The 12100-nt window shown below is 38.9% G+C and overlaps 1 protein-coding gene across 1 annotated transcript in view; it reads right to left on the bottom strand.

The window, feature by feature from the left end:
• The window catches only part of Pappa (pappalysin 1), a 230363-nt gene that overhangs the window by 165907 nt on the left and 52356 nt on the right, over window positions 1-12100 (bottom strand). Inside the window, 2 exon segments of the mRNA NM_001401319.1 lie at window positions 5726-6019; window positions 10407-10552. Coding sequence (NP_001388248.1) covers window positions 5726-6019; window positions 10407-10552 — 440 coding nt within the window.

The raw sequence follows: 12100 nt of genomic DNA, 5'->3' as shown, positions 1-12100 counted from the left end.
TAGAACAAATGAAATATGTTATGGGTAAAGTCTCCAGCAGGTGGCTTGTGAATGGGAGTTGAGCCCAGTTCTAGTCCGAGGGGGATTGGAAACAATCTTTCAGGTATTTAGATGGAATGACCTTCAGTTCTACTCTCCCTTTTCCAGAGTATGGACTTAAGACAAAGACCCAAGCCAGCCCCTAAGGAAGAGATTTGCCTCCTGCTTCTTTTCCAACATTCTGATTCAGCTCCCCTGGGAACAGGAAAAAGAAAGACATTGTTTGGCTTGGTTTCCCAATGTACCACTTCCCTCTCAGGGTATTTGCTTGGTCAGGATTACCACAGCTGAGCCCCAGATAGAGGAGTGTGGACCTCACCAGATCTTAAAAATAAAAGTGCTACTGGAGTCCAGCAGCATAAACTCACTTCTCCTTATCAGAAAATGAGTTTGGACAGGTGCTAGGCAGCAGGACATGACCTTGAAGGGAACTGACAAGGGTGTGAGAGTTTATATGGAGAGGCTGGCTTGGATTCTCTTAGTAATTTTTACAGTCTTCTTTTCAGCACCCCAAGGGAAAGCTTTAAGACATTTGGTGAAATCAGAACAGCCCAGTGTTCCTTAGCAAGCATTGCACAGAAGTGACAGTAAATCTCTCTCAAGCCCAGATCCACCATGTAACTCCCTAAATATTGTGGCTACTGACTGCCAGGAGTACGAACACCTCAGCCTGAGAATAGCCAGAACAAAAGTTCATTATTCGTCAACACTGTGATCTGAACACTTAGTGCAAAAAGTCTGGAAAAAGCCACCAAGTAGATTAGATGTAGGCGGAGAGTTTGATGGCTCAAGAAAGAAGATGTACAAGATATCGAGTCAAGGGAGCGAGTGTCTTTATGCCCTTGGCACCTCCATCTTCTATCTGCAATGTGGAAACAATGTGGCTAATAAAAGGGTTCATCTGACAATATGGAGGAGCTGAAGTGTTTGGCATGAGAACTCTACTTCATGGCAAATGCTCACTGGCTCATATTTTGGAGAAGTGAGAAATATACATGTTTATGTGTGTGTGTGCATATGTGTGTGTGTGTGTTTGTGTGTGTGTGTGTGTATGTGTGTGTGTGTGTGAGAGAGAGAGAGAGAGAGAGAGAGAGAGAGAGAGAGAGAGAGAGAGAGAGAGAGTTGGAGAAGGAAGAATCAAAGCTCAGAGTATAAATCATGAATTCTTTCCAGTCTAACATTAGCCCACATAGCTCTAATGCTAGCACCATGGATGGACGGAGATGAGGAAAATCATTGCCTTGATTCCTGTAGCATGGTCATGATAGTAAAAATGTTAACACAGACTACACATTTTAAGGACATAACTAAAACAAAATACTAAGCGAACATTACCAACTCTCCTAACTTTATATATCAGTTTTGTGATATATAAATTAAGGGTATTTAATCAACTCAAGCAAAGAAGGTTATGAAGGATCCAAATAGGGCACAGAAAGCACCAAGATGAGTGTGGATGGAAATATGAAACATTTTTCTTTTAAACTTCTGATTAATTTTCCTTCAAAGAATTTTGTCTTCCTTTTATAATTTAAATAATAACCATTTCCACTTGTCAATGGGAAAAAGTTTGAAAATGGATAGGTGATAGAATAGGGATCCATTTGAACTTTATTATGTTGAAAAACATCTGTCCCAGGTTATGTCACACTGAGACTATCAGAAACTTGGGCAAAATCCTAAAGGCTTCCATTTATCATAAATGCTTTGTCTCAATTAACTCATGTCAAAACTCAGGCCCACTTGGCTTCCAGTTCCAAAAAGCTCTGCTTCTACTATCTGCAGTCTAGATCTTCAGGCTCATCTTGTTCCTCTGTTCCCATCTTGTCTCAAAGTAGAAGGGGCTGCTCAGGCCATGATTCTATTGATAGAGCACTCTAGGCTTGCAACCTGAGCCATGTTCCGAGGAGTATATTGCATGGGAATCAGGACAGACACTTAATAACTAAACTACCTGTAGGACCTTGGACATAATGCTGACTCTGTCTGCCTCATTTCCACTCACTACGATTTGAAGGATGGTGACAGTCTTCCTCAGAGAGTTGATGTAAGCATTTAGTGAACTTGCTGACATTCTGTATGTGGCTAAGTTTCGGTAAAATCTTGTTGTTTGGGTTTTGCTTTTAAAATTATAAGAATAGGTTCAGTAATAAATCAGTATAAAAGCTATGCTCACTGTAAACATTTGAAAGATGCCCCAAATAAACATCACCCTAAGTCCAGTACTTTTAATAATACAATTTTTGTTTAATTCATATATATATAATATTATGGGTATGAATATAGTAAATTTCTGTAATTCTCATCAAATATATGGCTTATACTTATGACTAGGACTAGGATGTTTCCATATAAAATAGTTAATACTTTTTATCATTTGTCAAGCACTTCTTATTCTACTGAGGACAATTCTAGATTCTTTCCTTATTTGATCACTCAAGGCAAGAGTAGTTATTCTTCATGAATTAAAATACAAATCAGGCTCCAAAATAAGAAGTAATAAGCTTACAACCAAACATTCCAATGTAAGACCTTCAATTTCAGCTTCCTGACACAACACCTAATGTATGTAATGCCATTTCTTTTGGTCATACTCGGCATCTTGTTCAGTGGTGTCATGATGTTCTATAATGTGGGATGTCTTGCAGTTCATTTCAGTTTCCATTATTATCCTCAAGCTTATAGACCAGTTTTAATTTTTTGCATAGACAAACATTTATTTTCTACTCCTGGCATACAGTGAATGCTTAATAAAGATTTAGACTGTGAACACTGCTAAGAACTTTCTTGCTGTTAAATCTTTAAAAACGTCAAATGCTTTATTTGCTTCAGGTATATTCTTTAAAGACAGGACTGTTTGTGTTGAAGCATGTATCCATGCTATGCATTCCTAGCATATAGAACGATCTACCATAACAGATAGGCTAAAAAAATCCCAGGATTCTGTACTATATGTCCAGTAACCTTTGAAATATCTTCAATACAGCCTGTTATCTTTAGGAAATGTGGGAAGGCTTCCTCCCCATCTATCTGGCAAGTGCTTAGCCAATAGGTTAGTAGAAACGTATACTTTGGTGCTTTCTACTGAAGTGTCTTTGACACATTAAGTGCCTGTTGCCTTGTAGGCTGAACTACTTGGGAGCCTTTCAATCTTTTTCTGAATAGTAAAGTGACTAGTTAATAACTCAGACTCTGAAGTAAGAAAGGTTTGGACTTAAGTCACATGTTTAAGCCTGAGCAAGTTTCTTGTACTATTTGAACCACATTTTCTGCCTCTCTAAACAGATTATGTTTAATATCACTTATCTCTTTGGGTCAATTTACATTATTTATTATATTGCATTATTATCATGTGCATTTATATATAATATATATATATATAAATTACATTATCTGTTTGGGTTATTTACATTATTTCTTATATGTTGGGGGTACTTCAAAGACAAAGATGGTAGCCACCAATACACATGGCCGTTTCCATTTAAATTAATTAAAATACTTTAAGGGTAATAATTCAGGTCCTCAGTTACACCAGTTATATTTAAAGTGCTCAGTAGCCACATGTAGATGATGGCTATTGCACTGTAAGCACACACATAAACTGTGACCTTTTTGGCAGGCAGATCTGCTTGAGGAATGAGAACCCAGCAAAAGAGGCAGCTGGACGAAGTCAACTCAGCAGTGACTGCCCTCTGTTATGGAGAAGGGAGCCCTGTGCATCCCTTTCCTTAGTTCTGAGAAACCCATTCTGTTCTGCATTTTGAATGTGGTCCAGCAGCTTTTGTCACCTCATCTATCAGAGACCCTAAGGAAAACAAACATTTCCAAGCTCGGGGTTGCTTTGACGATGCTTTTGGGGTGTAAGTTTGTTATCGCAGCTCAATGAATTAGTTCTGCTGTTAATGGGTCACCGAGCTGAGGAGATCCTTTCCAAACAACAATAGTAAATTAATCACCCTTTAGATCTTCTCAAAGGGAAACAAAAAGGAGATTTAGTTTATGAGGGTCTGGTAGCTGGTGGAAGCTCCTATTCCCTAAGAAGCAGGCAAACTTCCAAACTCTTACTATTGTTTATTTGCCATGTGTGGTGAGCTGGCTAAGGAAAGGTGCTACAGAGATGGGATGTAAGCAGGCCACCGGATGTGGAGTGTCAGTATGTTTGGAAACGGGAGCCCAGACGGAATCTGTTTTTGAGGAAATACCGAGCACCCTGGCTCCTTTTAGAACCATATCTGAAGACACTTTATAGATCCAGAACTGGGTAATTCATTTTGGACATGGCATCACTTTTAAGTTTTATGAGCCCCAGGAGCCAGCATCCTAAATAGGAAACTGGAAAGGCCATTGGAATCATCAAATCTTTTGGCTTTCACTGGCAAAATCTCTTTTCAATCACAATGCACACCAAAAATTCCAACAGGAACATAAACAGCTGGGAGTAACCTTCCCTGGTTCAAACCCAAATTAGGACCTTCACCCTTATTCCCATATCAAGGAGTGGATCTTCTACCCTACTGCAGGAAGTAGAGTGAAAAGAGCATTGAGATTGTTCAACTTCCCTGATTAACCATCCATTGGGTCTCTTTAAAAGAATAGCATAAGACAGACAGGGGAAAGAATAATTGATATCCAATGTGTCATAGGAAGCAATGGACCTCAGTAACTCTCAATATTGTCATGGTTCTTGTTTCATGGATGTGTTGTGAGAATTAAATGAGAGGGAACACATTAAAGTCTTTAATAGACAATAAATGGTTACACAGAGGAGAATACTCTGATTGGAAGAAACAATTGTATATACTTCTAATAAGAGAAATTAGCATGGTTAAAATATAAAATGAAAAAAGATAGTTTATTCATTTTTCTCCTTTTTGTGACACAATAAAAGGCTGTTGCTTATTTCATACATTTTTCTGGGGAAGGGATGACTAAATTAAATGTTATAATGAATTCAGTAATGGTCTACTGTGTGCACTTGTGGACAGTTGATCACAGGCAACCGTAATCAGCGTGTGACCACCCTGAAGAAGCAGTGACTTGTTCTAATTTGCCAAAGTTGCTAAAATGGCTTTAAGTGGCCTTGATGTAGCCTGTGCCAACAGGAAGCACAGGACATCCTTGGACCTAGATCATGACTTCTTAATATGGCTTCTGATGACTGAAAGGGCCGTAAAAACTTAAAGGACGTTAGGAAAAATACCATAGCCAATAGTATGTGACAATTTTGCAATTTCAAGAACAAAAGCTTCTTTTTCTCCAGCTTCCAATAGAAAATAAACATATAAAATTATATTTATCTAATGAAGACCTTGGTTAAATAAAAAGCTTCAGCAATATACTAGTGTAGAACAGGACAGCTACAAAACTATGAATAACCTTTCCGACCAAGTTGAAAGATTTGATTTTTCTTAAGAAGGCAGAGGTAGAGAACAGATGACCCTGCAGTTCTTCCTGGATTTACTGGTTTTGGTCTCAACCATCTGGTTTGTATTCACGTATAACACCTCTCTTGTATCTCAGAAATGCTTATGAATTAGATGTTATTCTGATTGCTTGGAAGGAAATATCTCCTTCTTAGGAAAATAAGCAGTTGGTTCAAGGCTACCCTGAGCCAGGAGTAGAGCCCAAGTCTGACATTTGGTTCTATGTCAGACTGGGCTACAATCAGGGATGTGTATAATCCTACCTGCATAGCTCATGAAGTTGTTATAAGGAGTGTCGAAGAAGCCATGAAAGCCACAAGTGTCATTCCCTGGTCCAGGGTCTCCACAAAACTTGTGTTTAGGGGCTGGGTTGGTGTCATTGCAGAGGTCTCCAGTTTCAAATGAGGGCTCTGTCTCCATGCAAGGATCACTGCAGGACTGGATTTCTGAGATACCACGGAAGATGTGATAGAGGCCCAGGCTATGCCCAATCTCATGGATCATGGTGTGGGTGTGTCCAGGAATGCCATAGAAAGACGGGTTCAAGACAATACCGCCTGTAAGAAGAAAACCAGAGCATTAGGCAACTGTCTGTTTCAGACTAAAATAGCCCAGAAGTCAATCAAAGAAAAAAAAAAGATGCTACTGACTTAAACTGCCAGTCTTCTTCACTTTATGAACCTACTGCCTCAGGGTTGTCACAACTCTGCTGTGAGTGACTGGCTACCATAACTGATAGGAGTGTCATGAATTCTTTTGTATCATGTTTGAAACTGGAACATTACCCCTCTGGCAGAGTAGCGTTTGCCTAAACTGAGGCTGAACTGCTGAAAATACTATTTTGATCAAGATTTTGATCTCTGCCTTGACTGGACATCTCTTGTAATGTATACCCGAGATTGGAATATATGCCATGCTTCACATTTATTTCAAATCCTACTATATAGATGAACCCCTTGAAAAGGCTCACACTCCTCAGCTATGACTTTCATTTGCCTCCATCAATGCTGTCACATCTCGCAACTTGATTACTATGGTTGAATCTCATGCCTTCGTCTCTAATGCTCTAAAGGCAAGTGCACTTGGGAAAGTCACTCATAGGTTGTGCTCGGTTAATAGATTGCTTAAAGCAGCAATTGATATTTCTTGATTATTTATTATGTGTCCTCAGATGCTGCATGGAGTTTTTAAGGAGGACAATTCATATTATTATTATCATAATTCAAACATAAAGACGTTCATCCGTAGATCACCTAAATGACCCACCCCTGCTTAAGAGAAATGTGACAGTGGAATCTGAAATCAACATTCTTGGGTTGAGACTAGAATACAGCATCTGATTGTCTTGGTTAAACTTGATTGTCAACTTGACAAAGTCCAGAGTCATTTGAAAGGAGAAACCTTTACTGAGGAGTTTTCTGGATGAGATTGGTCTACGGGCACGTCTCTGAGGCTTTCTCTCTATTATTTTACATAGGAGGGCCCAACCCACTGTGTGTCGCGCCCTTCCTCTGGCAGGTTGGCATGAGTTATAGAAAAGCTAAGCATCAACTAGTAAAAGAGCAAGCCAGAGAGAAAAGCAGCAAACAGCAGTCTGTGGGCTACCTGCCTTCAGGTTCTTGTGTCAAGTTTAACCCTGGTTTCCTTCAAAGATGGATTGTGTCCTGGAAGTATAAACCGAATAAACCCTTTCCTTCCCAACATTGTTTTGGCCTGAATGACTTAGGACATCACCAGAATGTAATTGGAGTACTGATTAAATAGGTGTTGAATATTTGATGAGTGATAACACATCTTTGAAAGGGTTGGGATATATAACTAATTACTTCCAAGGAAGATGAGTAACCCCTGACAGATATGAAATAGCTACTTATTGTCTACCTACATGAGAACAAAATGTGTAGAAAATGCTTACAAGCCTAGCAGAAACGAGTTTCAGGTCCCAGCTTTGCCCTGTAGCATCAGGATCTGCATTTTACAAAGAGACCTGGATGACTCATCTGCCTGCTCTGGATTGAGAAATAAATGACTATGCCTCATGTCCCCAGAGAGAGACTATCACTCAGTTTGGAGATCTAGAACCTACTTCAGTGGAAGCAATGAATAGTACTTGTTTTTGTACACTTTAGACACTGGCATACAGGTTGCTAGAGAATATTTAAACTTAAAACCCTGGATGTTAAAAGAGAAGGTTAAAACTTAGGTAGGGGACCCTTGGAAGTAGAGGTGTTAAGTGTCTCATGGAGGAAGGACAAGGCAGTAATGTATTATAGAATTGAAATGGTGTGCTCAGAGCAGACATGAGGCAAGTTTTGTCTTGGACTGAATTGCTTGGTCTGTCCTCAGACACATGGAGTCTACAAATTCTTAATTGCTTGGAGATTTCTTACACAAAGATAAATGTGTGTGTGTGTGTGTGTGTGTGTGTGTGTGTGTGTGTGTGTGTGTGTGTGTGTGTGTGTGTTATGACAAAGGCAGGCAGAAGCAGGAAGAAATGAAATTAAGACAGGAAATCTTTCTCCATTATTTTCTGTCACTCATAATCTGAAATGTAATCCCTTTCCACCCAAGGCTTTTTCCAGGGTTAATGGTGTAACAGCAGGAAAGGAGGGCTAACGAATATGGTTCTAATAAATTGAGTTTGATTGAGGCTACTGCACAGGCATTACTTATGATCAACTGCATTTAGGATGGGGAGCTGGCAGCTTGTTGGCTGGTGGAGGCAGCATTACATTGCTAGTAATCCTTCTGCTTCACCCTGCCCTTGTTTCTCCTGAGAAACAGACTTTACTTCTCTAGGAAGCTCTATACTAAGTATCTATAACAGTACTAATGAGCCATGTCTTTTTATGAAGCCTTGCAGTTAACAGAGGCAGAACCAGCCTAGGAATGGTGATAGGACAGCAAACTAAATATCCAGCTTGGCTCTGTTCATTCTACACCAATTGACCCTTTCCTATAGAATGACAACACTTGCCCCTGGTCCTGTTTCATTGCTTCTCTTAAAAGGTGAAATAGCTCAAGCCTGACATCATCCTGAAATACTATAACATGCTATAGATTTACAGCCTCCCCCATTTCTGGCCTTGAGCCAGGCTCTGACATTTATGAAATCATCAGGAGTATTTCTCTTTAACTTTAGAAGCCCAGTCGTCAGCCATCCCCAGATGCTGATCAGGAATCTTCTGGTTGCTTTTTAAAAATAAGAGCAAATTTAACAGCTTAGAAGGACCCTGGGAGGCCATCTAGTCAACCTGTATCTTCAACATTTTAGGCAACAAATCCAAGAAAAGACCTGCCTAGGGCCATCCAGCTAAGAATGAGAAAAACCATGCCTTTGCCTTTACTCTGACATTACTTTCCTAAGATATACTAAGTGTGTGATAAGAGCAAATCATTTTCAAGTTTGCATGAGTTCTATGAGCTTTTCTGCTCACCACCTATCGGTGTCTGATGCCTGTCTATCTAACCATCACTTATCTCAGATATCAGGATTTCCTGATTTAAGAACTATTGATATTTTAAAGCATCCACTTATTTGTTGGGGCCATTGTGGAATATTTGATTTCACCACTACTACTTACTACATGTCTATAATATGCCACATTTGTACTGACCAAAACAAATGTGACCTCTAAGTTAATGATACTTTTTATTTGTATTTATATCATTTAGGAAAAAGTCTTCTCTTCTCTTCTCTTCTCTTCTCTCTCTCTCTCTCTCTCTCTCTCTCTCTCTCTCTCTCTTTCTCTCTCTCTCTCACTTCTTTTCTCTCCTCTCTCTTATGCAAGTTAGCTTCATCCCTCTAAAATAATAGACCTAAGCCCATAATTTGATTTACCAGCTGAAGTTTTAGATCTTGCTACCTTCCAAATAACCAAAAGAAAAGCAGCTACTAGACTCTGGGTTTACTATTGACCATGCTGGCCTGAGAGTACATCCAGCACTGCCATTCTGCTGAGCGTAGGAATTCACAAATCAGGAGTCACACAGAGTCATCAGAATTCATTGTTGTAAATAATGAGAGAATTTTATTGAGGGAAAACAGTTAAACCTACTGTAGTGACTTTCTCATGGAATATTAGAATGGTTGTTTTTTTTTAAAGATTGTCTTTTGCAAAGTGTAAATAAACCAGAGGGATGTTTTTCTTTTATGACTATAAGTGGAAAAAATGTAGGACAGGAAGTAATTGTAAGACTCATGTGATATGGAAACATGTAGACAACTGAGAAATCAAATGAATGGAATTGAAGCATGTGCCTTTATTATCATTTCAAGTCTATACAAATAAAAATGGCCTCTCTACATATTTATGTATGCTTGGCAAGGATATGGAAAAAATTCAAAGAATTGTAATTTTTTTCTACAACCACCAGTTCAGAAATAATTCCCATTTCGGAATTCTAAAGATTAGCCTGCACAAAGTGATATGTTGTTTATGAATATGCATAATTTAAATGTCAGAAGATTTCCCCATGTTGCTCGTGGACAGAACCTGGAGGAAGAGATGTCCTTATATATTGTGTTTCTATTGTTTCTTTGGTGTCTTTCAGGATTGTCTTAGCCCAGCTATGCCAGAATAACGTTGTTTCTGGGCTAAGAAGTATGCATGAGTTAGGAGGTACAAGAAGAATGCAGTTTCTGGATATAGTCAAAAACTTAAACTCTAACTGAGGCTTCCTCACTATATGTATATAACCTTGGATAAAGCCTGCTTGCTCTCTGGGTCTGACTTTACTCATTCAGAAAGCTAGTTCTTTCAGAAGATTGATTGATGGCCAAAGGTAGGATCAGAGATACCAGTGTTTTGTGAATTAAACAAACAAATGAGCTATTCCCACCACCACTATTGCCTGCACCCCTGTGATTATGCTGAAGTCTTCCTCACACTGAGATCCAAACTATTACTCTAAGTTCCTTCTGAATGAGCATCTAAAACTCACCCAAGTGCATTAGGGCCTCCTTGTCCCATGGCCAAGTTGCCACTCCTGCCAACTCCTCCTCTGAAGAGTTTGCAAAGAAAATATTGAGATGTGTTGATCCATCCAGTTTAAGAATGTTCTTTAGCTCATTAACATCCAAGTAGGCTCTGAAATATAAAAGTAAGTTTGGCTGTTATCATTGTCCCCCAAAAGTAGTGTTCATACAGTAGAATCTTCCCCACATAATCAGGAGCTCTCACTCTGGACACAGTAGCTAAACCCTTTATAAGTATCACACCATTGCATTTCTCTGAAAATGTTACATTATTTTATTTTACTGAAAGAAAAACAAATCAAGTTAACTATGAATAGCTGGGTTCAGTTTTGAATCTAGACGTGTCGAAAACCAATATTTATATTTCGAATGACTGTGCTATTTTGACTAAGGAGAGGGCAACTTAGAAAACTAGACCAAGAATTCAGAGCATGAACGAGATAACACATCTTAGCTTGTCTCTCTCACTCATTCACTATGGGCCTTGGTCATCTACTAGAAAAATGGGCAGATGAAGTAGAAATTGTTCCTCATTTCTACAATAATCTTGTTAGGAGGCATCATAACTTTTTTGTAAAGATGAGAAATATGTCGTCCAATGTTTTTAAGTAGGTCAACCAAAGATGTAGCACTGGGGTCCAGTGTTCGTGCTGGATAGCTTGTAAGTGTATCATGCTGCCACAGATTTATTATTCTCCATTCTGTAAAACTCTATTTCATTATGTGAAAAATAGACCAAAGATATTGACTTTGATGTTGCTGTCATTGTGGTGGTCATATCTTGGAAATGAATTAACTCTTCATGCTATAGTAAATTGTCTCTTCAATGTAGGGAATCAATTTGTTGGTAAGAGATTTGGTAAAAGAAAAGAAAGGGAAAAGAGAGAGGAAAAGAGAAAAAATTAAAGAACAACAATAAGAGAGATGAGAGAGAGGTCAAGAGGGAGGGAGGGAGGGAGAGAGAAAGAGAAAGAGAGAGGGGGAGGGAATGGTTGGTTAAAAAAGAGACACATATTCTGTGTGCTCAAGAAATAATAATCTTGGATTATCCAATATAGCTTTGGATAGACTCACCAGAGAAGAAATGCTAAGTACGGGAAGCCACTTATGCTCTCTGCTTTGGTTAGACGTTCTGTGCTCATTTTCAATGCTACCTCTCTTGATTCTTGTCTGTCATTCTGTTTTTTCCGGAATCCTTATGATTGACTGATAGTCATTGTGGGGTGAGCTTAGAAATGTGTTCATATTTTTCTGTTGACATATATCATATGCCATCTTCTTAGGGCATCTGAATATAGAGAATATATCTTGCCCATTTCTTGGTACCTAGTTTTCAGCTCAGGATTTTGTATCTAGTGAGCTCTTAATAAAAGGAGCTGATAGAATTGAGTTTAAATTGGGCAGTATTGAAGATAAAAATACCCAGGTCCTGGTCTCAAGTTTAGTGTTTCCTGATTCAGAAGCTGCGCTGTCTTATCACAACTCCAGACTGAAATATATGACAGCTATTGCATTCTGACCAGTTCCATCATAGGTCTCTATGAGGTCATGTGATCTTCAGTTTGATGACTAGTCTGGAGAAAGCTCATAGAGATAGCAAACATAGGTTCATAGTGGCTAAATTCAGGGATAGCATTAGAAGTTAAAATACTGACTCACC

The sequence above is a fragment of the Rattus norvegicus genome, chromosome 5 (assembly GCF_021556685.1).
Source record: "Rattus norvegicus strain SHRSP/BbbUtx chromosome 5, alternate assembly SHRSP_T2T, whole genome shotgun sequence".
NCBI lineage: Eukaryota > Metazoa > Chordata > Mammalia > Rodentia > Muridae > Rattus > Rattus norvegicus.
The sequence above is the reverse complement of the archived record's forward strand: the minus strand, read 5'-3'. Positions and strand labels throughout refer to the sequence as shown.